Source organism: Symphodus melops, assembly GCF_947650265.1.
Source record: "Symphodus melops genome assembly, chromosome: 13".
Lineage (NCBI taxonomy): Eukaryota > Metazoa > Chordata > Actinopteri > Labriformes > Labridae > Symphodus > Symphodus melops.
In genome coordinates this window covers 17,853,429-17,880,960 of record NC_136703.1, presented here as the reverse complement: position 1 = coordinate 17,880,960, position 27,532 = coordinate 17,853,429, and the positions used below count along the sequence as shown (strand labels likewise).

Sequence of the window (27,532 nt, the reverse complement as noted above, 5' to 3'; positions counted from 1 at the left end):
GATCACTACGTAATTACATGGCCCTGCTAAAGAATTCTTTGTGAGGAGGAGCAGACAGAGGAGGAAAGATAGAATCGAGGAGGCTCACCCACCATTGTCTGCACTATTAGGGGAGAAATGGGCCTGGTGGTGATGCTCTGTCGAGTCTGAGGGGAGAGCTGCACATGGAGTGATGGGGGGGTGGGAGGCGAGTACAGAGGGAATCATTGGGATGCAGGTCAGAGTGTTGCAGGTGCACGACTGACAATGAATGTGTCAGGCCTTGTATGCTCCAAGTGTAGGGTTGTGTGTGTGTGTGTGTGTGTGTGTGTGTGTGTGTGTGTAGGGGGGGTGTACCTATGATCGCTCTGTGGTGAGTAATATGCACGAAACAGGCCAGTGCTGGGAAATGCAATGAGCCAGAGCAGAGATGTAAAGATGTTGTACACACCAATGATTGCCAACACAAAAACACAGACTTTTGTATTTACGGAAAGCATAGTCATTTATTTTTCTCTTATGCAGAGCATAATAGAATGCATATTTCAGCCTGGGTTTATTGATATTTCATATCTCATGTTGAAAACCTAAAGTTACGATGCAGGCTGCAGAGAAAGAACACATAAGAGAAAAACAAAGCCGCGTCCAGTGCACTCTGCAGTCTGGAAAAATCAATACAAGCCCTTTGTAATGTGAGACCCCGTGGATATAAAGGAATACATTTGATAACACTTAGTCATAAACCTGCAGGCTGTGTTTTATTCTTGCCGTGACTCTGTGAGTTTTCCGTCGCACCTGGAGAGAGCGCGCACAGCACAGCCGCCATTATCAAGGCTGTTCTGTTGAACTCTATTGTTCTCTGCGGGGCCTAGCTTTGTGTGAAGCCACAACGACCTGAAGAAAATTTGGATCTGTCGAAAATAAAAGTCATGAGTGACAGAACAAAAGCTCGACTGTCATGCAGGCTTTACAGGCAAACTCTTTAAAGGGAGATGGCTTCTTTAAAGACATGTAATTTCAATAAGCAACTCCAGACCCCTACACTGTATAACACCGCTCTTTCATGAGTAAAGACTAATCTCTGATTAGTCTGCTTGATGTTTGGAAATTATTATTCTTTTGAAAAACCAATTTAGTTGAAATAGCAGTCTGTTTACCAGATGGAAAGATGGAGGTCGGTCAGGTTCTCTTTGTGAGCTATCCACACTTTCCACCCACGCCTCAGCTCTACTCTACTGTGTGGCTCTTCTGGTCAAATATCTGATTTGTGAGTCATACCTAGCCTCTATACCCATGGAGGAACATGCTGGTTGTCTTAAAATACACACTGGCAGGGCAGCCGTGCAAAAGCTCAGGCCCGGCACCAAGCGCCAGAGCAGCCCAGGGGACCGATGTAGAGCGAGCGGGAGAGACGGAGGGTGAGGGAATCGACTGGGAAAAGGGGAAGTGGGCGGAAAGAAGGAGACGATGGAAGGTCGTGTTAGATAAAGGATTATGAAAGCCTAACTTTCTGTCATGTAACACAGAGGCAAGATTAGCAGTGTGGGCAACTCTGAAAGTGAGGTGTTTGTGCTGCGGCAAAACACAGTAAACATCCAGACTGGTTGAATGCAACTCAGGTGAGGTAAAATAAGTGGCTGGGAAATAGTGGAAAGATGTTGTGCAGTAGGGTTGAGGAGGAGGAGGAGGAGGAGGAGGAGGAGGAGGAAGAGAGGGAATTAAAAGAAAAATCCCAACTATTAAATTTCTTCTTCTTTTCTTTTTTCTTTTCTCTTTCTTTCTTTTTTTTTTTTTTTGCCAAAGACAGTTTCGATGAAGCAGAATTTCTGTCTGTGTTATGTTGGCTAGAGAAGCTTTTTCCAATCCATGAAGTGTGATGTGTCCGTAGAGCAGACAGGCTGGAGTGGATTGTGGGTGTAAAAAGCACAGATCTTTTGAAGGCTGGAGTTAACATCCTGTAGCCCTCATGAAGTTAATATAAAGTTCAGGCAGCTTAAACATTTGAAAGATATTTATGATTACTCTTCTTAGAAACATTTATTTTACAAAATATTTCATGTGACTTCCAGAATTAGACTGTGACTAATACTTTCTACACTTAAACCCCCGAGACCAAAATCAAGAACAGCCAATATTGACCGTTATTAAGGGTCTTTATACTGTAGTACGTTATAGTAAACATGTTTCAGTATTCAATTAGCAGTTAGCCCTAAACTACTTATAGACAAAAATAAGCAGCTTGTGAAGCGGTCGTGTGTTCAGACTCGTGTTGGGTCATATGGAAACAAATAACACACATTTTTTATTGCAGGTTCACGATCACGATTTTATCATGACCAAAATAATCAGATCTAATTCCCCTTATTATTTTCAACCTGTTGATCAATGCAGGAGACAGTTAAATATTTGTCCTTCAGTAGTTGGCAGCATCAGGTAAGGGGCATCTTAAGGTGACTCAGGACTTTTTTATACCAATCATTTCTTTTACCTGCATTCTGATCATTTTTTATCCACCACTTTGTGCATTTCCTTCACATTCTGAAAGCTTGTAAACTTTAAGGGTGCTGGTGTTTCTGAAATATTTTAGCCATGCAGAATTGCTATAGCTGTACTTTTATACGGTAGCTATGTTTGCATGTGATTTTGAATAAGGGAGCTGGATTTTCCTTAGTTTTGTTTATGGACTGGCAAGGTTGGCACAATAAGCAAATAAAAACATAATGAGATTATTCTGTGACACATGTTGTAGTTATGCAGTTAAGGAGTATTATTTATTTTACTTTGACTGTCATCATGATTTATATTCATAGAGGACTCCGGACAACATCCTTCGACGGACGGAGCGGTGACCATAGTAACACACTCGCACCTGTCTGCTACGAAATGAACGAGAAAGAGAGACAGGTTTCAGATGCTGTCTCTCAAAATCCTTTCAGAGGTTGGCGAGTCGACATCAAAAGTGCAAACCTCCCCTGTGCAAACTTGCAAATAACAATTCTTTGTGCCCTGTCAGTTTGTAAAACTCTGACGCAGTTCCAGATAACCGAGAGGGACTAACTCTTAAGTTTCATTCCGTTGTAAAGCAAAAGGAGAGGGGAATTTAAAACAATCAAAGACACTAATAACAGTTTAATTTGATGGTTTATCTGTGTCTGTAATGAAGGCAAGAACAGATTAGCTCGACACATTTTAATCCTTTATGATCTAAGATCATCCTATAGACCACCCCTAATTCAGATCAAAAGTGAAGCTAATTCTCCTTCCTGGTATGTCCTGCAAAAAATATATCATATTTAGTCCACAGCATCTGCCTTTGCAATCCCTCCTCTGTTTAAATGCTATTGTAGTAGAACAAGTGGCTCCTTAAAGATTTGACCTTTCCACCTTACGAAATCTTATTTTAACTTCCATTTGACATAAAAATCAATTCATGCTAGTAGAGGTGGGTATTAAACCAATATCATCACCAGTATTACTTTCTGTCATGAGCAGGATTTGTGTCATACCTTCTTCACCGTTTTGTCGTGCACATTCAAGGCAACACAGTATGCTTAACCTACCAGCCACAGTGGCAGCTAACTCAAAAGTAATTAGTTCTTTGTGACAGCAAACAGCTCAGATTAAGTTCCCCTGTCTCTGTATGTTTCCCCCTGACACTCAAAGAGCATAACATGTGTCCCACATGCTCACTAATCCAACGGCTCCTCGTCGTGTGAGCGTTAACACTGAAAGTAAATTGTGGTACAGCAATCAGGTAAGATTCAGCAAATAACAACAACTTTAAGCGGGTTTGTTTGCTTCAAGCACTTCTTTCTGTCTGTTTCGGGGTTTTAACAAAAACAGTGCACAGAGCACTGTGTCCAAGTTGAAAAGGTCCATGCAGTATGCACGAACAGCTGGCGCGACCTTGCACTGTGCTTAGCTGGGTGCGGCACAGACACACTCTTGCGTTGCCCAACACATAGAGAGTGAATGGGTTTGAGAATGTGCTGCATCCGACCCCAAAGGGGCATTTACACAACTCTGCAGGAGAGAAACAAAACTTCAAATCATAAAGATTCAGTGACTAGCCACAACATAATGAACACAGAGCACATAGTCACTCATTAAAAGATATTTTTCTGGACTTATGCACAGAAATGAGGGGCCTATCACCTCAAACAGGCGTGATGTAGGGGGAAAGTGGGAGATGCATTTGAATGCATATTCAGCATTCAAATGCCCAACCCCTATCAATACTGTAGTACTGTGATATAACAGTGCTACTGCAAGACAAATACCTTTTTATGAATCTGAGGTCATATTGCCAACCTCTACATTTTAGTAGAATTTCATATCCAAAATTGGGTACAATATGAATAAATGACTGAGGGCAGATTGTCTCTACTCGGGGGAAACTGGCAGCCTGAGGGCCTCTGTGGGTAGGAAGTGTCTGCTGATCATCTGTTTGGGCGTGTCTGCATGCAGATAGATGACAGGGAGGGAGGGAGAGACACGCAGGGAGATGAGCCTCACTTTTTTTTTTTCTTTCTTTTTTTTTATCCACCTTCTGAAGGGGCTGAAACACACAGAGGGGCGGAGCGTAGAGCGGAGAGGGAATGAAAGTCACAGGTCGTGAAGGAAAGGCAGCCTTCACGACAAGGAGAGTTTGAGTGAGTGTTAGAGACACAGATGGGCAGGAAGAGAGGGGGGAGAGAGTGACAGAGAATGGGAGGAGAAGCCGCCGGCTTCCACCGCCCTCCTCGGCTGTGTTGGCAGCGGCGTCTCTGGTGAGGAGAGATTACCAAAGCCCAGCCTGAGGTTACATGTACAGACACAGTCATTACCTCTGCCCTGCTAACAAATGGCACTGCTCTCTAAACACAAAGCAGTGGCTGTCTGATCACCCTTCTTGTCACATGGCTGCTGAGCCTTGATTTAGCAGGAAAGATGTAAAACATGATAACGACTCCATGTCTTTACAGGCCTGTTTATTGTACTGTATTATTTTGTTTATAGGATATCGACCGTTGCTGGTTTACAACACCCGGCTTTGCAGCTACAAATAAATCCTCTGACTAGGGATGTTTTCTGTGAGCAAATATTTATTCCATTAGGGACAGGCAGTTTTTGAGTGACTTTCAAAATAGCTTCTTGGCCAGTTTATTGGATCATACTTACATTTTGTGTGTGCGTGTCATTGTGCTGGTGTCATAAGGACAATCTGTGCATGGGCGTCCAGCCACAGACAGCACGGGGTTATGAATTCGGGTCTGTCATAACCCGCTGTCATTTCCGCCGTCACCATGGAGATGGTTGCAAACAGCCGAGTGGATCCGACTCTTGTCAAGATATACTTAAAGAGCTAATCATGCAGCAAATAGAGGCGCTGGGATTCGTGCAACACAAACTGCCTGGCCGCACTCCCCACCCCAGTGAGAGCCGTTCATGGGAAACATCTCAGCTCTGCCACTCACGCTTCATTTGCAGCAATGCTTTTTAGCATTGCCATCAGATAAATGGAAACCAAACCCAGCCTGTGCAACACTCAAGTTTTCATTGTCTCCTTTTTGACAGATTGTGTTCCCACTGTATTGCCTTTTGTAGGAAAACACTCTTTGTTCTGAAAGATGGCCTTTGATTTTTGTCTAAGAACCAATAGCTTGTCATGTCACTCTGTTTTCTGTGTCTCATCTTATAGCTGCAGATTTTACTCCTCTCAGATGGCAAGGATAGATCGCTGCCATTACCCCAACTGAGAGTCGTGTTGTGCCATATGCTGCCTGTTTTTCTTCAAACAAAATGCCCCTTTTTTTTTTTTTTTGCAACAAGCATATGAGATCAGGCCAAATCAGAAAATCACAGCAAGAATCGCTCTGAGTCTTTAGGAATCGTAACCTTTACATTAGTGGAGTCGGACGGTTGAAGCACAAACACTGCAGTCTCTCACCTCTTCTCAGAGCGTGGTTAAGGTGGTGCTGGTGGGTTGGTGCTGCATGGGAAAACACAACGGAAAGGCCAAGGCACTCTAATTAACTTCACCTGGCATTCCCTCTTACTGTGAACGTGTTTAACCTTTACACAACCTCGCTTCGTCCCCTCTCCTCTTAAACACCCGGGTTGAATTCTCATTTAATGTCAATAAACAGATTAACAACCCTCCCCGACTGAACGCCTTCTTTCAGGTTTTTTTTTTCTTCGCCTTCTTTTAGACTTCAGCAACAGATTTTTATTCAGGGCGGCCGCAGCACTTTGCTGTGGTAAATCAATAAAACAGTGTCCCCTATAACAGACCTCTGTGTTTTCCCTCCATCGATCCTGTCAGCCAAGATACATTCAAGAGCAAGCAAGGCGATTACCCTCAGCAATCTCAAAGTTGATCTATACTGCAGATGACAGGTGCTAGACATCCGCTTTTGGTAATTGTGATTCTGAGTGGGAGCGTCATTAATCATTCTTCGCCTGAATTCATGTGCTCATCATGGTTACTGAAGTTTCTTGAATGCAGACTTCCAGGAGTTCCAACAACTTTTTACCCTCATGAAACAGCACTGGTGTTGTCACCCTGCTGATAAAATATGTTTCCTCTGTTGTAAATTTAACATGTTGTAATCAAATTAAAGAGAATTGCAAAAGAGTTTCAAATACATCTGTGCAAATTTAAATTCCAAATGTAGATGGAGGATTAGAGGGATGTAATCCTGCTCTCATTTCAAGCTTATTATTTACAGAGATTGATTCAGAAATGTCGATAAAATATCTATTCTCCCCGCCTTGTTATCTCTGCATTATCAACCTCGGCCAATAAATTCACATCTGCTGTAACTTGTTGCAACGAGAGCTTATTTAGTTGAACCCATTACGGGAACCAATCCTCCAACTCAAGTGGAAAAACTCAACTTTGTAATCTTCTGGGAAAGACAGATCAGAGAGATTTTAATTCACTTATTTGACGGAGGTTGAATTATTAACTTGCATTCCATTGAGTTTGAAGTAAGGGAATTCAAAGGTGTCAGGATTGTTATCAGTATGAGTTAGTCAGCATCTCCTTATATTCAAGCAGGGTTTAATCCTCACACCTCGGCGCTTTCCCAATCAAGGTTTATCACTTTTGTTACCTGGAGGTCAGACTGGTAATTAAAAAATCACAGGCTGAAAATGTCAATGTTTGTACTGAATTTCGGTGCAGAATCCTTGGGAATAAGAAGTGCAGGAGTTATATTGAGAGAGAACAAGCCTGGCACAAAGTAAAAAAAAAGAAAAAAGAAAGAAAGAAATAAAAAGACATTGCCATCTTAAATGGTTCCCTGCAGCGAAAAGCTCCAGAGAGACAAATGTTCAAGCAGCTTTTATGTCCCAGCTGAGGCGAAGATAGGACAAGATTCAAAAAACCCATAACACCTTTTGACTCTGCAGCAACTCTGTTCAGATACATCCCCTTCTATCAAATGCTCCAAATTGATGCTTTACTTTTTGGAAAGAATAGTCTTTTTTGAATGCAATTCCCTGTGGTGGTTCCTTTTCCATTCCTCTAACTCTCACCTTATACATTCTAGTACATTCACTTTAGGCAGGGATTTAATCTGGGACACAATAGTAGCATTCCAGCCTGTTAATTTGTGTAATTGCACCTCTGTTGGTGCAATTCACTCATTTTGTAGTTTTGTGTTTTTGGGGCCTTTTTGAAATATATTTCAGTCATCTTCAGCCTGACCTCCTCCTCCTCAATTTGTCAGCTTTGTGCGCTTGACTCACTTTGAGTTGTGGGTCAAAGCTATAACTTACACTCTGAGAGTTGGAGTGATCCCATCAGCCAGCTGCTGTGTCCTCATTCCAGTGTTTCCCCAGCGTCCGGCTGCTTTTGATCACTCTAACGGAAATGGATGGCGTTCACAGCGCGCTCTGATTAGACTGTGTGATGAGATACAGTGCTGGGGTTCGAGAGAAAATGATGTCTGTATCTGTTCTGTGCGTCCATCTGTTTAATGCGAGGCCATGTTGATCTCAGACATGCCACAAGGTGTGATTGTAGTTTCAAAATGTCAAACAGAGCAGCTGATGAGATGTTGAGGACTTTATCAAGTAGAAATGGGAACAATAAAGTACTAGATCCCTTATCCACTTTATTCGTCTGGCAGATACATACTTTCTACTTAAACATTTCCAAGATGAAAGCTTTTAATAAAACACCCTAACACTTCATTATTTGCGTGATGTTTTTCACACGTATTCTCGTGATTTATCCTATAGTTGTAGACTTCACGACTGTAAGCCATTATGTTGGTGCAGGAATAGTAGGAGAACTAAAAAAGAGGCTGACGCAAAGATTAACATTTCTCTGCTGTTGGTGAGGATGCTTGCTCAGCTTTTTAAAGAAGACAAACACCTGCAGACTTTTAAAGAAACGGCAGTTAAAGCAATGATCTTGTCCAAACATCTGAGTGTCGTCCTCAGCAGTTTGAGTTTTCTCAGTTAGAATGGGAATATTTCAGCTGTCATTAAGTAGGAACCTGTACCTGTTCACATTATAAACTTAGTTTCTATTAAAGGTCACATATTATGCAAAATACACTTTACATTCTTTATCGAAGACTAATATTTGTCTCTATCCTGAATAAAAACTCCTCAATTAATGAGAAAATCGATCTATTGCCTGCTCCACTTATCACAAACAGGCCGTTCAAAGATTTATCTTCATGACATCACAAAGGGTAGTAACCCCTCCCCTAAGTTGCCGGACACTCCCACAGCTGGATGTTTATCCTGCCCCTTGTTTTGAATCTCAACGTAAAGACATAAAATCTACAGACAAAGAAACAGCCTGTTCTGAGCAGGGCTGAAATAGGGGGGTTTATAGGCATGATTGGATACAGGGTCAGAGTGGATTAATAACAGCAAACTCTACAGACATGTTTTTCAGAGACAAATATTTAAAGTGCTTTCTCTCATGAACAAAGTTCTACATTCAGGTCAGTTTGCCATGTTGTATAAGAAAATCCTAACCTGTCTCACTAATCCCAGTTCAGGTTCCCTATTAGTGGGTGAACAATCCAACGCTTGCTGCATTCTGCTTCAATGATAGGAAGAGGCCACATAGAAGAAAATCCACATTACACACACACACACACACACACACACACACACACACACACACACACACACACACACACACACACTCACACCACGGAACTGTCAGTCATTGAAGTTGACCCCTTTTCATAGCATCAAATAACAATAAATAAGTGAAACAAAAATTCTTTGAACAATTCAAACTTGGACATAAATCAGTATATTGACCTTTAAATCTTAAACCATGTTTTAGAAAGGTCCATTTGTTTATAGTTTGACCCAAATGCATGTCCCATCTGTTAACATGGAGCAGGCTGAGCTCTTGACTTATACTACAGACAGTCAGGAGGGAGAGCTCCAAACATTTTTGCATCTCATTCGCGGAGCTGAGATGTCATCCATCTTTTTATACAGACGGGCTTTGCAAACAAATCTACCTACGCTGAAACATATCTGCCGACGATCTTGCTGGCTGCAAACAAATCTACCTCCAGGTTCAGATAAAGTAAGCTGAACCTGAGACTTTGTATAGTTTTATGTCAGACCTAAAAGGACTCTTTTTGAAAAGCTGAGTACATTAGCTTTGATTTTCTGCTGTTTACAGTAAACAGGCAGCCATATCAGATAAATACACATAAAATTTTTCAGAGCCATCGCCACAGCAAACACTTAAAACGCTGCACCAGAACAGCACCAGCACATGAGTAAACATCTTCCTTCCCCCTTCCTTTTTCCCCAGATCCCACAGATCAGCTATGCGTCAACAGCCCCGGAGTTGAGTGACGACAGGCGCTATGACTTCTTCTCGCGTGTGGTTCCCCCAGACTCGTTCCAGGCTCAGGCCATGGTGGACATTATCCGAGCCTTGGGCTGGACCTACATCTCCACCATCGCCTCGGAGGGCAGCTACGGAGAGAAGGGAGTGGAGGCCTTCACACAACTCTCCAAAGAAGCAGGTAAGGAAAGGAGATCAGGGATGAGAACTAAAGCCATTGTTAATTGTTTTTTTTCTTTTGTAACATTTAAACACACAGTTGCATTTTTCAGGAGAGGATAAGCTCTGCTTTTCCAGCTCATCCTTGAATCTGTTTTTTTTTTCCTTCTCTTTTGGTGAATGAATTATTGATCAGTTTGGCAACTTCTGCTTTCATCCCCCAGTGAGTTTGAGAGTGTTGGAGGAAATGTAGATGGAGAAACAGCTTACCACGTCACAATAATGAGTCTCTAACATAGTCACTTTTTTTCAAATGTAACCATTTCAGTGTTTTGAACTCAGAAAAGAAATAGTCTTTATGGGTTCTCTTTAGCTAACAGAGAAAGTTCCATCCAAGTGTTCATTGGGGGGATTTGAGTTTGCTTTTCTGTTTCACCTCGAGTTTTTCTTTTTCTTATACTTGCAGGATGAGAGTGCTGGGCATTGTGGACAGTAATGATGGTCAGTGAGATTTGCGGTCAGTCAGTGTAGCAACCCCTGCTCTGGTTAGTGCTTTTGAAGCAGCAAGCTTTTAAGACTTTTAGTGTTTGTAGAAAAGAAGGCTGCTTTGTGAATGTCTCTTGGCATTTCTCTAGAAACTACAATCAAACAGAGAGCCACTAAATGCTGGAGAAAGCAAGCAATGAAAGTCATTCTTGTCTGCTTTGCCTGTTAACTGAACATCAATGAGGATGATTTCAAGTCGTGATGAACCTCTCATCCAGTTTACATTTGAATCGTTTATTTAGGGATAAGATCAGAGCTCTTAAAGAGCACTTACAGCAGATTTGACATTCAGACAAGGTACTGTGTTTTCGTCTGCAACTGGGCTGAATATGGCGCATGAATCACCTGCTCTCCACAGCGGTGCTGTTGCTGGCATGTGTTGGTGGTACATGTGAATCAGCAGTCATTGCTGTCGCCAGGAAACACTCAGAGTCCTTACAGTTCACTGAGCAGGCTATCTTTGTCAAATCATGTGGTGTGCTTTTGAAAGTCTGTAGGGACTTTGCAAAGTTGCTGCTGCAGGATTTCTGCAAAAACATGACAGGGATACATTCAGGATAAATACAGTTCACTGAGAGATAGTGATTGCAAGAAATGTCTTTAATGCCCAAGAGGTGGGAATTACTGTCTTCAGGACCCAAGGTTTTTTTTTTCTTTTCTATCGTTGTGTAAGAGGAATCATACTTTGGCTCCACAATAGCACAATCAGACACCTTTCTGTCTGCCATGGTGACATGATGGAAATGACATTACAAGACACAAAGTCTGTCACAGTTTCTTGTTCTTCACTGCTCCCACCGCACTGAAGACAAGATACTGATTTACCAGGAAACTTACATCAATATATTCTGATTCACAAAAATATCACAAGGTTCACCATCTACTGATAAAGCCACAACCGTATGCAATGAAGCAACAGGATCTGTTAGCCAGGTCCAATACATGATGATATTTATCTTTAGGGCTAGGCAATATGACTAAAAATGTTATCCACTGAAAACATTTTCACATCAGTCGATATTGATACTCATGGCTATACATTTCTTTCAATTTGTGAAAGTTGAAGAAACCAGATGGGTGATTGTGTTTTTATCATTCTTCATTGTCAGAGCATGACAAACTATCCTCGAACAGAGCAACATTTCAGCATCATGAGTGCAGTGCAGAGAGCTGGAAAAAGCTGATAGGAGAGTTGGGGAGTGGAAATTACTGGCCCAGTGCTTGCTGAGGGTTCACACTAACGCTTGTTTGGGACGTTTGGTCATTTCTGTCTTTCTTTCTTTCTTTCTTTCTTTCTTTCTTTCTTTCTTTCTTTCTTTCTTTCTTTCTTTCAGAACAACCTTAGTTTACCAGCCAGCTGTTACATCCTGTCATGAGGTGGTCATGAAGTATCTTGGTTTCCTTGGATTTACCAGCAGACATAGCATACTTTTGTTTAATAGTAAACCCTCAATGAAACATAACGGAAATATTTTTCTCCACTTAACAGCAAACAAACACAACGGCAATCAATCTTTAAGCATATTACCATGAACGCCGCCGAAACAGCTAAATATCATGACGCATAATCTGGCGCATCTTGATACTTTAACTCATGTTGTGTGGCTAGCACCAAGCTTGGATGGTTGTTGCACATTTGTTTTCACAAAGAGAAATGAGATACTTGGGAGAGGTTAGCTGCTTTTGTGAAAAACATATTGGATCCCGTACCCCACCTCGACATTTATTTCCATTACACCACAACAACAGGTGTGCTATTTGTATTTTTCTCAGCTCAACGAATGAATCCCAAACAGTTTCTTGTACATCTGTGGGAGTGATCTCTGTCTCTTCCAAAAGACTAATGTGCGGAAACCTTGAGAAGGAGGAAAGCTAATGATATCCCACAGGCACCCATAAGAAGTCCAGCCTGCATGAATATTTTATCCGTGTGCATCCATGTCCAGTGTGATCACTCATTAAAACTTTAAGAAGCTGTTTGTGGTGGTGTAATTTGCATCGACAGAGCGAGAGGGAAAGTGTAGGATTGAGAGGGAAAAGCCCTGATTTCAGGCTCACTTCAGAAGTTTCAGCTCCTCTCATATCCTGTGATAAACACATTTTCTTCAAACTGGTTTCCTCAGATGCATTTTCCACTGATGTTTTTTTTTCTCTCTCTCTCTTCTTAAGCAAAGAGCAGTAAGCTGGCTGATATTATATGACACTTGAACAGCTACACAAGCAGAATGAAATCATAAGCCATTGTTGTTGTCAACTCATCCTGTTGCTGCTGAGCTGCAGTCACTTTCCAATATTTTTGTATTCATATACAAATGGGAATTACTTCCTGTAAAGAGACGCTCCCAGCACCCAAGGCATTTTATCTTTAATAAACACATTAATTATGTAATAGTATAACCGTGCATTCACATGACTCCACTAAAGGCAGCAGTTCTGCACCAGCACTGACTGGAGTTGGTTGAATTGAATAAAAAACAGACTTCTTAGGAAAGATGGAAATCCGGCGCTCACTTTAAATGTGTTGTGAGGAGATATATTTAGAACATAAAATTTTCAACAAACTGCTTAACTGCAGAGCTAGAACATTCACTGGTTGGATGCTGTTGCAGCACACTTTGCAAGTTGATCCATGAGGCCATGGGATTTTTATTTTTGAGCAGCCCTGTTTGGTTGAAATAAAATGTCAGATGCATTAGTAGAATTCTCACTTCACCACTTCAAGGAGAAACCATCTAACGGACTAATGCAATATGGCTGCCCATTACCCCGAGCTGAGACCAGAGTGATGGTCAGCTCCTATTGATCTATTTTGTTTGTGTTTTCTCTTTTCTTTTTCTTATTCGCTCCTCTTTCTCTCCCCCTGTTCCGGCACTGTTCCATTGTGCACCTTCATCCTGGCTCCAGGTGAAGCTGGCAGAGATTAATCTTGTTTGTATTTTCCTCTGTCTGTCTGGACTCAGGCCAGAGCTCAGTTTTTTCCCATTTCATAAAAAGACTTGCATTTGAGGAAAACCACCCACAAAGTATCACTGTGGAATTGATTGCAGCGAGTTGCCAACACGATGCATTTTGTTAGATCTGAGCTGTGAGGAAAACACAACCTGCCAGTGAAGAACAGCGCTCATGTTCAGCAGTAGGAAAAGGAACCCTGCTGCATCTGAAAACACGGTAAAAATAGACGACGACGACTCTAGCGCGTGACCCTACGACATTGACATGCCCCCTTACTGGCAGTGAAAAGAGGATATGGAAGGTTGCACAGATGTAGAATATGAATGTCAGCCGCCTGTCAGCGCAGTTTGATGTGCTCCCACGTGTTCAAGCAAGAAGGAGGCTGGAGGGAGCAGGTCTGCCTTGTGACTGTGGAGGTGATAAATATAATTGCAGCATTATGGAGCCCCTGGAGGCTTGAGTTTGGAGGGTGTTGAGTAGACGTGTGTGTGTGTGTGTGGGGGGGGGGGGGGGGGGGGTTGAATCCATCAAGGGCCTCTAATTTAAAGGGATTTGTATTTCACTAAAGCAAAATGGCGAAGCAGGATTTCACACCCTGGAGTGCATTTTCAGAACCGAGGGCATAGAGGATGAATAATTGAAGCAGTTAATGCAGTGCATGACCTATGGCACTCAGACAGATAAGCAGAGAACTTCCAAGAGCCTGATGAATTTAGCCATCATGATCATTACGCTGTCTTTGATATATTACCCAAATGTGAAGCAGAGGGTAGGAGTTCACGGTGTGGATAGTTTTCATTAGATTTTTTTTTTTTTTTTTTTGACATCACGGGTAAGTGACTGAAGTGCAGCTCAAACTTTTTTAATTTCACAAGCGAGCATATCTTACTTCGAGGATCATTTTAAACCGAACATATTAAGAACTAAACTATAATGTGTTTTGCATACAAAGACAAACTGAGAAAATGTTGTCGAACTTCAAAGAAGTGCAAACATGCTCATAGCTGTACAGAATGGTTTGATCATGGGGATTTCAGTACACTTTTTTCAGAGAGCTTCTCCTTGAAGGCATGCATAGTGTACGAATCAGTTATACACAGGAAAAGTTGCTGTTGGAAAAAAAAAAAAAGTTGTGAAAACTTTAAAAAAGGGAACTTGATAGAGAATATAACATTCTTTCTAACTTGGTCACAGATGGCACAATGCTGTGTGAAACGGGTGCAAGTGTCAGTTTGTCTCAAAAAGTTACACAAACTGTTTGACACAGCCTCTCTCCGTCCTCACAGAGGTGTTTTAAATGTAGATTTTTGAAAGATGGTAAAATTTACTGCTAACACACACCCATAATAGCCACTTAAAATAAGGTCACAGCCTCGGACTCGCATGGTCCATCGGCTAGCTTGGATGAGTTGTAAACTTAACAGGGTTTTCCCTGTGTCCTTTGACGTCATCTCTTGTCAGCTGAGGCAAAATCTCCACCTGTGAGGGGATGTGTGGGAGCAACTCAGGAATAAATAACAGGCAGGCTGTTCTGAAATGTTCAGAAAGGGCTTCAGTTTTGTTTGTTTTTTCTTAGATTTCTCTTTGATCTATTTGGAATCAGTCTTTGTAATGCTGGGACAACACCAATATTACATATAATCACATTTAGTGGCCGTAGAACTGGCAGGGCTTTAGCTTCCTCCTTCCATCTCTGAATCAGCCAAAAAAAAACTTATAGCGCTGGACTAGACTTATTGTCCATTGCCAATTATGGGGACAAGGAAAATGTCAATCAAATGTAATCTGTCATAACTGTCACAGTTAGTAGAGAAAGTCTACCGAGAATCAAGCTGTTTGTTTTATTTCTATTAGATACGTGTTCATTTTCACTCGAGGCTTAACTTTAAAATCACATATGCATTTATCTATCTCAAGCCAAATATCCAGAGGCTTTCAGCGGTTGCTTTACTACGTTGTTACTATACAATCCTCTTTCTTGGATAAGACTTCAGTGAGCTGGAGTAAAACACCCCTCCCCTCCTCCAGAGCCTGAAATTCATCCGTCTCACATCACACCATCTCCAGCCAAAGACAAACAAGGCTCTTCTTTAAACCCAGTATTTGAGGCGAGAGCTCTTTCAAGTCAAGGCGATGCTCTCCAGTGACAGGTGAAGGGCGGTCCGACCCACGGCAGAATACTGTGGAAGTACAGATTCAATACTCTCATTTCCATCATGCTTGCTTTAACCTGACTGACTGAGCGTCTGGCTGACTGACAGATGAGGAATTCCTCAGGCGTTCAATAATTTAGCCACCACCGCTACACTGCTGGTCGGCAGCCTTAAGGGCAGACTTATGCCCAAAGCACGTTCAGCTCAGGCGCTCTCTCTCTGTCTTTGTGAAGATGGGATCTGCTCCAAGTGCTTCTTATCTTCATCAGTGGCTCTTGTGGTCTCTGTCTCTATTATTGACTGTTGTGACCTATAATAAATCTCTGTTCAAGACTGTTATACCATTATACCTCTTCACACAAGCGCACAGGGTTTTTTTTTGTTTTTTTTCGTCATAAAGGAGTTAATGCATTTTCATGAGACTTTTTTTTTTTCTTTTATTCCTCTGTGGAATTAATGTGAGTGTGATACGTGCTGCACCTGCCCTCTGGAACTGAAAGATGCCATTAATACAGCAGATTCAGATATTATCCAGGAGAAGAAAAGATTCCTAAAACCTAAACCCAGGCTTGCAGTGTCATACTGTCGGCTTTCTGGCTGAAATAAACTTAAATCACTGTGCAGAGAAAGCGCTTTAGTGTCATCCCTTGGAGACCTACAACGCTGGCTGTTCTACACAAATAACACCAGGCACGTTTCACTCTAACAGGATACCACAAACCCTCAAGCAACAGTGAGACCATTTGCGGGATCTCCATTTTTATGTTTAGTCCACTTAGGGGAGATAACAGCAGCCATCCCAGCGGCCTTTTGTCTTGACTGGAGAAACATTTCTAAGTCTGCCTACTAATGCTTGAAAAATGGATAGTTAAGAGGAGGCTCAGCAGTTGTCATTTTGCTAGCTTGTGCCTTTAGAAATGCCACAGTAAACCGTGACTTGAGATGTGTGTTCTGCCAGCTAAAAGCTGTTTATATCAAAGTAATGAGCCCAAGGAGACTGGCAATTAGGAGAATCCTTCCATTTCTCTGTCTACTCAGGGAAACTCAAACTGAAAGGTTATTGGGTAGGCTATTAAAATGCTTGAGTGGGAGAAATTTTAATTGGTTTGGGTAGAGCTTTGCTGTTGACTCAGGACACAGGCTACTGCCTCGAGTCCAGGCCTACAGTAGCAATGATGTTCTCTCGTGCAGGTGAACAGATTATCTGTTTATACAACTTGCCTCAGAGGTTAGCTTGTCCTCTGCGCTTTAATTACCACCTTAGGTTCAAGCAAAACTGTTGTTTTTTTTTTTTTTTATGAAACCTAATTTAGCATCTCTACTCAGTAATGAGCTTTTAAAGATAACCCTGAAGACAGTGATATCTAGCAAACTAGCTTTAAGCCAATTGCAGTCAAACACTGTACCAAATATCCATCAACTGTTTAGCAATGCACAGAGCAATCAGTACTCTTTATCCTGTACAAACTCGTTAGTGGTGACCTGCCTGAGAGTGATTTATTCTCAGAATTAATATCCCCCTTGTTTTTTATCGCCTGCTCTGCTATCTGATTGGTTCAGTGTCTGACGAGAGATGTTTGATAGGGACTTTAAATGAAAAGTCAATAGCGTCATATTGTATTTTGTGTATCCATCAGATGAAATCTGATGCTTTATGTCCCATTTGAAGTGGACCATTGAATTTGTTATCGTAGATTTGTTACTGTCTTACTTTAAATGGTTTTGGTGCCATTTGAGAGTTATGTTGCATGCTGCTGTGGTTTTCAGCTCATTGCCAAGTGTAAATGTATACTCTCAAAGACTATCATTTAGAACTATAGCAGCAGGCAAGACAGCCCCAACAAAGTCTTACTATTGTCCTTTGATGTTTTCTATTTCAATCGGGGGGGAAAGCAGCTATTGTGACCCCCGGCTTCTGTTTCACTGTGAGAGTGTGTGAATGGGTTGGGATCATCCCAGAGGCCTTATCATTTCTTACTTCTTTCCCATTTGTAAAGGTGGAATCTGCATCGCCCAGTCTCTGAAAATCCCTCACAATCCCAAGTTGGAGGATTACGACAAAGCCATCGCACAACTGCTGGAAACGCAGAATTCGCGAGCAGTCGTCATCTTCGCCAGTGAAGAAGACATACGGTGAGGAGTGCAGCACAATGACGAGCGTTGATGACTTGCCATGTTGAAGTCTTTAATCTCTGAATAGCAGCTCCTGGAGACAGGCTAAAGGCACAGATTTATCATGCAATGCTGCACAAACATACCAACAATAACACAAACACGGGCATGCCTCTGAGGAGAAGTGGGAATACAGATCTCGACAAAGCAACAACGATATTGTTTCATTTACTGCAGCCCATGGGACATAGTGTAAAGAAACAGAATGAAACATTTAGTACATGTACATTCAAAATGAAGAGGCTAGCAATGGATACGTGAAATGTAAAAGAAGTTGACTTGTACTCCCTTTAAATAAAACATAGAAAAAAACATCTACTGCACATAAAAACAGTGTCTTTCCTTTCCTTCTGACCTTTATTGAGATAAAGTAAAGAAGCATACATGACAGTTGTAACATGGAATCTACACCTTTGAGCTTGCTTTGGCTTTGTGTAATAGATATTGGAGTGCACACACCTCATGTGCTCTCTCTTAATTCACACATGGATGTCCTTGCAGGGGAGTTCTCAATGCCACCAAGAGGGCCAATCAGGTGGGCCATTTCCTGTGGATTGGATCTGACAGCTGGGGGGCCAAGAGCAGCCCGATCCACCAGCTCGAGGATGTAGCAGTGGGAGCGGTCACTATACTACCCAAACGCTCATCCATTCCAGGTACACATACACACAGTGTGAGGGTTGCTATGGACAGCACTGATGGTAGCAACAAACCGCCAAGGCCATAAAAAAAACAAACTAACAGATGCTAGTCACATTGGTAAGTGGAACTGCAGAGTCTCTGTGGGTGTATTACCTGCACCAGACTTTATCAGATCATTGGCCATTTTCGTCAATTGTTAATATTAAAACATTGATTGAAGCAGAGATTATGTTCAAACAAGCTTACGAAATGTTGTGACTTTTTGTACAAAAGTATAATGGAAAACCGCTCCCTTTAAAACACATATAAAGAATATAAATATTAAAAAAGCATATTTCGAAGCCATATTAGGCTTGTTTTGCTTTCTCAATGGAGGTTATGTTTTTTTGTTCTTTAATTTTTATACTCCTCAAAAAGACTTTCAACAAACCTCAGAGAAGAAATCTGAACTTGTTGTTGCATTTGGCCGTGGGTTAAACAGGGAGTTTTGAGAAATGGATCTTTGATCTCATTGGATGAATGAATAATATTCTTTAAAAAAAAATATTTTAAGCAAATGTCCTTATTGTTTAGATACCTGTCTTAAATTTGTGAGAAGTGAATTGTCAATTGTTTCAAATCCTTAGGTATACAATTGTCCCAATACTAAAGCTCAAATTAGTTAACAACAAGAAGAAGAAAAAACAAGGACAATAAATTGCTATGTCTGCCAGGACATGTACAAATTCTCAACATAAGAAGAAAATTCTCTGCATGTGCTGTCTATTTTAAGCCCTTTCTGGCGTCACAATCCGAATATCCACTCATCATTAAATCGAGGAAGTTTTATGAAGCTTTCATTAATTAAGGAGGTCCAACCAGGACACATGTACACTCTGGAGGCAGCAAGAATATTATCAATTCACTATGCATCATTGATGGTCTTTTGAAAAGAAAATCAGCTGAGTCATTCAGCTCTGATTAGCCATTATCACCTCTACCCACGACTCAGCTGATTTGACTGGATAACAGAGAGAGAGAGAGAAATTCACATTATTCCATTATTCTCAAGACAAAAAAATATTTCTGTAGCATATATATATATGTGTGTGTGTGTGTATGTACACATATGTGTGTGTGTATGTATGTATATATATATACATAGTTTTTTCAAAAATCCATAAACCACAAATCCTTCAGTGAAGTTTGGTCCCAGCTGGGTTTTCTGACCCACATTGTCTGTAAAAGTTGCACAAACAAAACGGTAGATTCTGGCATTAAAGACTTTTTTTCTGCAGTAATTTTTCTCTCTTCAGGCTAATGCTCGATACAGGCACCTAAGCCCTTTTGAAACAAGTGTTAAGCTAATACATCATGCCTTCAACCATGGTTATTGTAATGGATTTTTTGAAGTGAGGAAAAACCTGTTCAGCACCTACAGGACCTCGGAGCCTCAGGCACCAGGCTGTGGCACCCCATACAAGCCCTGTGTTATTTATTATGCATCCTGTTTTTTAATTAATGTAATTTCCTAGATGAAAGAAGTGATTAAAGTTCCATGGGGCCTTGAGAGGAAGAGGAACCAATGTGGTCAAATTTTGATGAAGTAGTGCTTGCTGGTGTGCTTCAAACACCTAGCGGCCAGCACACACCACCACCACCACCATACACTCCTGCACAAGTCTCGCTCCATTTCCTACAGGTTTGAATTGGTTGATAATTGGTCCGGAACTGAGCCGCTCTTTCTCTTTCCTCTTTTTTTTCCCAAGGGTTTGATGAATACTTTAAAGCGCTCACCCTGGAGAACAATCGCAGGAACGTGTGGTTTGCTGAGTTTTGGGAGGAAAACTTTGACTGCAGGCTCCTCAGCGCCTCGAAGAGAGAGGATACCAGCCGTAAATGCACAGGTACACGAGTTTTGACTTAAACATAGCCTGAACATTTCTGTACTACACTAATGGATGGTGCATATTTTATCTCTCCATGTCAGGTTGATGTGAACTTGACCTTTTGTTCCCATTAGAAGCTGCAGAGAGACTGGTGGGGTTTTCAATGCATCCCCTCTCGTCTGTGGTGCAGCCACAGAGTCTAACACCAGGTGTTTTCACCCAGCGGGTGCGGGACAGGCTGAGTTTATTATTAGAATAATAAAGCACCACGTGTCTTAGTCATACTACAGTTACAGACCGTCTGCTCCTGTGGCTAATGTCCTGTAACTCTCAAATCCCATAGTCCCTCCATTTTGCCTTAACCTAGTCACCTTGACAGCTCAGCTCAGCCGTGCTGAGAGTACTAACAGAGCCAGAGTACACTTTATTTTGGTCGCAAAGTTACAGGGACAATGACAGAAATGAGGCACTGATGAAGGCAGTTTTAACAGTGACGCATGTTCATATTACCTAAACACTGCTTTTTAACAGGAAGACAGACATTGCACTACATGTATTATCTTTGAGGGTGATGCCTGTGATGTGGGATGCTGTATTAATCGTTCCTGCATACGGGATGACGCAGATGGCAGTATGACACAAATTAGTGTTTGCTGAGGGATTTCTTTTCATTTATAATCTCCAGTTTGGCGTCTTTTATCACGCGTCAAAGACAGAAGATGCTCATACATCGAGTGAACCCCACAAACCCTCCGCTGGATGACAATGACTGTTTTTCACTTCTTCTTTCATCTCCGCTGAAAATGTCTGCCTCTTTATTCTCATTTGTTAATACCTCAAGCAGAGCTGTTATCTCCGAACACGAGGCAGGAGTCTTCAGCTTTCAAAGACTGTCCATTTAGCGCCCTATGCAGAGTGCTCTGAAAAGCAAAGAGGTTATGTGTGGGCTGAAATGTATGTTAAGATATGAGGAATGGGCTGAAATGTCAGCACAGATTGCTTTTGACCTCCCTCAGTGTGCAAGTCGCCCACATGCTTATGTGTCCATTTAAACATCAAAATATCCTCCACATTTGAGGTAGCGAACAGCTATCACTAAGAAGAAGATTTTCCTTCAGTGTTCAGACTTGTCATTTTGGTTTACCGGGAGCTTGAATGTTAATATAATGATGCTAATGATAATGATCATGAGGATTATGATGATGATTATAGCAAGCAATAGCAGTGTTTTGTTGTTGTGATTTTAATTTGCTCTTTGAATTGCAGGTTTCGTCTTCCAGGGGTGTAAAATTGCTAGTTCCGTTTTGTTTTACAGAAAGAGAAATCCAGCAGGGCTTGTACATTATGTATTCATGCAGTGTATCAGCGGTAGAGGCTAAACCTTTACGGCAGCCCATAGAGAAAGGGCAGTACACTGGGAGGAGGATATAAAAGAGCAGAGAGCTGCTGGGGAAGACTATGTTACTAAAGTTCATGGTGATTTTCATCACCTTGCAAATGGGACAAGTGGGGTCTGTTCTTAGCAGCCTATTACTTTAGGATACATGGCAGTAATTCTGAGAGTGCCTTGTTTGTCAAAAACACTTGTCACACAGCTCAGCTTGGTTCTTAAACTTAGGAACTTAATGTGTCTTCTTATTTTTCTTTACCACATGGCCCCTCTGGGTGTAAATCAGTCCATATCAGAACAAGCAGCCAATAATGAATGGAGGACTGAGAAATGAAGTTTAGGGATGGTTGGATGCAAAGACGAATGGCTCATGCATTTGTTTTTCCCTTCCTTCAGGCACGGAGCGCATCGGGATCGACTCCAAGTACGAGCAGGAAGGGAAGGTGCAGTTTGTGATTGACGCAGTGTACGCCATGGCCCACGCACTCCACAACATGCAGAGGGAGTTGTGTCCTGATCACCCAGGCGTTTGTCCACAGATGGAGTCTGCTGAAGGGAAGACACTGCTGAAGTACATACGCAACACGAGCTTTAACGGTGAGGAAGGCATCACAAAAGTCTGCACAACAGATGCACACAGTAATAAAGTCGGTCGACTTTTTCCCCCCCTTCACTTGTCTTCAAGTGTAGAGTTTATTCATCAATCTATCAATCAAACAAACAAATATATTACTCCTGCGATTTTTTTAGAACAGCTTGAACAAATGAGATAAATAATGAATAAACCACAGCGAGGAACAGACAACAAGAAGTCTGACATTGAAGCAAAAGAAATCTAATCTGAAACACTGTTAATGAATGAATATATAGACAAAACAATACTAGTCCAAGGCCCCGTGTCCAGCTAGCTTTTTTTCCTGGCTCTGCCCTCAGGAGTTTTTGCATCAAGCATTTGTGTGCTGAGAAGAATAGTGATGCATGTCCGTGCCGTCTCTATGACAACTGTCTATTAACAACAGCTGCTGTCTTACTCACATTGCTACATTACTATTTTTTTTGTGAGATCGTTTATTTCTTCGATAAGACATGGCTGCAAGACATGATCCACAGGCGGCAGAAATACTGGTTGTATCATACATTTGGAAAAGAGTGCTGCTGACGTCAACAGGGCCCAAAAGTTGAACAATTTTCAACTCAAGCGCTCGGAGCGGCCGCACAAAAAAAGGTAGACTGCTTGAAGACGCCGGGCGCTGCGCTTTTTCTCCAGGCGGCCACTTTCTGCTGCGAAGGCTCTCTCCTCATTGGTGCTCAGAAAAAAAAAAACTGTAGGTGGACACGGGACCTAATTAGGGATTAAAAGAGCAGATTCTTTCATGTGATAGCTTCAATTCTGTCAAGTTCTCTGTTCTCTGTGTAGCTTTTAGTGTCTTTTAACCTCCTGCTTGTTCTCTGCTGTTTCTGTCTCTTTTAACTTTTTTTTCCAACTGTAAAAAAGATCAATGTCAGAGGTATTACTTCCTCAGATTGATGTGATTAAAGTTAATCCTCCAGAGTCTGTGATCGTCACTCGGTCCCCAGCAAAGGTCTGTTTGTAGCTGCAGTCTTCTTCAGAGAAATAGCAGACTTAAGACTGCGAATCAGAGTTGAATATTTAACTCAGGTGTTGAATAAACATGAACAACATGAGTATACATACACTTACAAACTTATGGAAGAATCCACTACAAACACTGAGGTAAAAAAAAGTCACATTTTCCTGCAATGCACGCCTGCAGGCCAGCTACACTATAAATATGAATTCAATTAGGCTCAAAGCACATTTTCAGGCTCTGAGAAATATTTTGAGCCAATATGACATATTAAGTGTCTGTCAGTACTTGAACCTCTACATTATTCAGCCCTATACAGAGAGGGATGAGGGAGATGCTTTAACAATTAATGACAAATAGTTATTAATGACAACTGCTCTGAAATGCAAAAAGGGAGGGGAGGAAGAGAGCCAAATGGGAGCAGAGTTTAAAAGGAGCACAACCTTTGTCATTGCGAATGTGCTGGCATGTATCTCAGCCAGTGATCGTTCAGCGCTCCTCTGATGTACACTGAGTCGTCACAAAATGTTCTAGATAAGATTCAGCTCTTTAAAAAAAGGGATCATCCTAATCTGCTCACACAACTGACCTACTTTTCGACGTAGATCCAGCTCATTGTGTTAAAAAGAAGGAAAAAAATATCACTCCTGATGTATTATACATGAGGGGGGGGGAATGCTTCTATATGTACCTTACTGGATTAGTTGTATACTGACAACCTGTTGGTTTATTTATATCACTTCACTGTATGTTTTATACTAAATATTAAGCACAGCGTACAAGAGTTACAGTGATTCCATGAACAACATATAGACTAGGAGAGTCTGGTTTTATTTGTGCAGCTACATTAAACACACCAGTTTGGTCATGCTAATCTTACTTACTCTCTGACACCTGCAGCATATCTTAGTGTGACTACAAATAATATCTTGTGTTCTTAGGGGGATTCTGACGATAACGATAACAGACAATATTCAGCATCCATCGAAAACGTGTGCATGTGTTGGTTGCCATGCAAGCAGCTACACGAGCTTATCCTGTTGCATTGTTGGACACTGTATGTGTTCTCAACGCTCATGCTCAGAAGTGTGTCCTTTCATTTTTGATCATCTGCCGTGAACGTTTGTTGACTTTAAAGGCTTGTTTTGATTGTTTCTCAGCTAAATGAGGGACATACTCAATAAACAACAATGAGGATACCATCTAAGATGGTATGTACTTACTCCATACTCCGAGTTATTAGTTGTGAAAGAGAGTAGTGTTTCAGGAATATTCTTCTACTCGTAAAGACTTGATTTTAAATGTTGGTGTTTCATTTGTCATGTCAGCTGATTTGTTTTAAGTAAGGGACATGTCTTTCTTTTTGAGACTATTTCCAGTTAAAAAATGTTTTCCAACACCGAGAACATTTACAGATGTCCTCTGTGCTGACAATCTTCATTTTCTCTGGTTTTAAAGTAGTGTATGAAGATCCGTTTTAGATCACTGCAGCGTTTGTTGACTCAAGTGGAGGTCTGTCTGTGGCACAGAGAAATATGCTTTAGGATTTAGCCTCAGCGACAGCACTAAATAAATTCTGTTCAGGAAACTCCTTTATGTTTTTAATATTTATTGCAACAGAGCATTGTTTTGTGTTTGGCGTCCCAGCTCCGATCTCAACACTCCTCGCAGCTTTATTGGATATACAGAAATCTGAGGATTGATGGGGTGATATCTTGAGCTCCAAGTCATGAAGTCTACAGGTGGATGCTGGGGTGCTGGTGGTGGGGCTGAGCAAGAGTGCAGTACTGGTGCAGGTAAGAGGTAGCATGAAAGAGCAGAATGACAGACTGGAAATATTGCTGCTTAAATAGACCGCTAGTTGGTAGGAGGTGTTTGATTGTGGATAATGACGCATGTCAAGTGTAAAGTCCGTCCAGCTCAAGATGGTTTCCTGAACTATCACACAGGCAACGCCTCATTTCTCACTTGTTTTGGTCTTTTTCTTGAGAAAACAAATACAGATTGTCAGGTTTTCATCAGGATTATAAATCTAACAGACAACCCGGACAACCACTTGAAAATGATATTGATCCATCCAGTGAGTAACTCGAGCCATTAGTCATTTGTTTATCGATATTTGCACAACATTAATCATTTTTAACAGGAGTTTATTTCTTTACAATACTTTCATTTTCACACAAATGTGTTGAAAAATGTAAAAATAAACTGTTAGTGAACTTAAAGGCTACAAAGCTGGCTGCCTATCGACACTGTCGCTATGGCAGCAATGCAGAGTTCCAGCACACAGGAAGCCTTTGGTTTTTAAGGTGGCTCTCAAGGAAAGGCGATGTCTGTGTAATGCTGAGAGTCCAAGGGGACCTTAACTAAGTGTAGATTCATGCATAGGATTGACAATCTGCTGTCCAATCTCAAAAGCCATCTGGGCCTGTGCTCACTTTTTTTTTTTTTTTTAAGATGTTCTGCCTCGCAAAAACATTTACCTCAGTGTGACACCAGCAGTGAAAGAGGTTCATTTCACCTGAGCCCAAAATGAAAATCTTCACCTTCTCCATCTCCTCTCCCTCTTTCATTCCTGCTATTATACCGTCGAACGTTTATGCTGTTGTGGCTCAGGCCTATCTCACTGGCCCTTATAGCATTTAGACTGGAGCCACGCACATTATCCAGTGTATGTGTCGCTGCTAATGTATGTTTGAGAGTGTAAGCTTCCTTTGTTGATCTCCCCACTGCGCCGGAGTCACAGAGCTGAAGAGTGAGAGGCAAAGGGGGGGGAAGAAAAGGAGAGAATAATGATGCGAGAGAAACACAGCAGTGGATCCCGGTCCACCCACACCGCTCAGCACAGCACAGCAGCAGTGCACTTTTGTCATGTCTTAGTTCAGAGCCACATGCAAATGCATAAATCTTTCATCTTAGACAGCATTCGCACTAAGGAGTCTACACAGAGCATTTTGTTCCCTTGAAAATATCAGCCGATGGGAAATACAAAAAGGAATTCCTAATGTCTTTTTATTTGCACACACAGAAACGCTGCTTAATTATTTGCTCTAAAGCAGAAGAGCGCCAAGTGTCCAATCACTCACATCACTTTGCTGAATGACTCTGTGTGTATGTTTATTCGTGCCTGTTTTTGCCGGGGCGGTGCAGTAAGAATGGTAACCCTGTCACAGCGTTCACTCACAGGAGTCAATACCCTGTCAACATCTTTATACACTGTGTCAACAAGTCGGCTGCCTGTTTGGTGGAAACAGAAGTGACAGGACGGTGACTGCCACCCACCGATCTTTATTCTGGTTTTCAGAGTGGGAGACTTTTCACTATGGGCTTCACATGTAGACTTGAATTCAATGTGAACAGCCGTCGAGCTTCATTTTCTGTGCTGACACATTAGAGGAATTAGTGTTTTACTTCGAAACAGAAAGGGCAATGGGTCAAATGCCTCCAGATGCACCATTTCTGCTTAGTGAATGTGGAATAGAAGTGCTGTTTTAGCAGATAAGGAGGAAACAGAGCTGCAAAAACATGGAGATAACCTATTTAGGTGTTAACTACTGACTATCCTAATTTACAATGAAGTAAAAACGTACAAAACAGATATATGGGTGCTCGTAAACAGGGTTTTATTTGAACGCCCCCCTAACCTGCCTGAAATTGGCTTCTTCTCTTGCTACCTCTGCCTTTCTTGTTTTACTAGAGGCCCTTGGCTGGAAACTTTTGTAAAATGGTCAATGACAAATGTCCTTGGAAAAATACAGAAGGGAGAGGAAATTCCCTTCTGGCTGAAAACGAAGGAAAAGGTGTGGTGGCCTTCAGTCCTGAAGCCACAAGCTCTGTTCTACATTTAAAAGCCAACATGTTCCCGAAAGTGTTTTGGACACACGCTCTTGGTCCTTTCTCTGCACTTTTTTATAGCCAAAGCTATTACAGCACTTAATTCCCATGCCAGGTGTCATCAGACTCCCCCTGTCCCATTTCTAAAATGGTTTCTCCGTTTGTGCTTATGAGCTCACAGTATGTAGTGCCAAGGTGAACAGACTAGTTTGTAAATGCAGCAGTTGCTATTCTCTCTCTCTCTCTCTCTCATTGTGGGATGGTACAAATGACCTTATCAACAATGCAGCCCTCGTGTTTAAAATAAAGCACAACAGTTTTGGTTTTTTTTCCTATTAATGGCAGTTAACATTTTGTGCTGCCAAGGGGAGCTGATGCTGACTGACAATTGCATTAACACACTCTGTAGACTCGTGCTTGTATAA

At 41.6% G+C, this 27,532-nt stretch overlaps 1 protein-coding gene across 1 annotated transcript in view; it reads left to right on the top strand.

Moving 5' to 3' along the window:
- Positions 1 to 27,532, top strand: part of grm7 (glutamate metabotropic receptor 7) — a 100,347-nt gene that overhangs the window by 56,043 nt on the left and 16,772 nt on the right. The window contains exons 2-6 of the mRNA XM_079359968.1: positions 9,767 to 9,983; positions 17,610 to 17,745; positions 18,286 to 18,440; positions 20,175 to 20,312; positions 22,081 to 22,281. Of these exons, the coding sequence (XP_079216094.1) occupies positions 9,767 to 9,983; positions 17,610 to 17,745; positions 18,286 to 18,440; positions 20,175 to 20,312; positions 22,081 to 22,281 (847 nt within the window). The remainder of the gene's footprint in view (positions 1 to 9,766; positions 9,984 to 17,609; positions 17,746 to 18,285; positions 18,441 to 20,174; positions 20,313 to 22,080; positions 22,282 to 27,532) is intronic.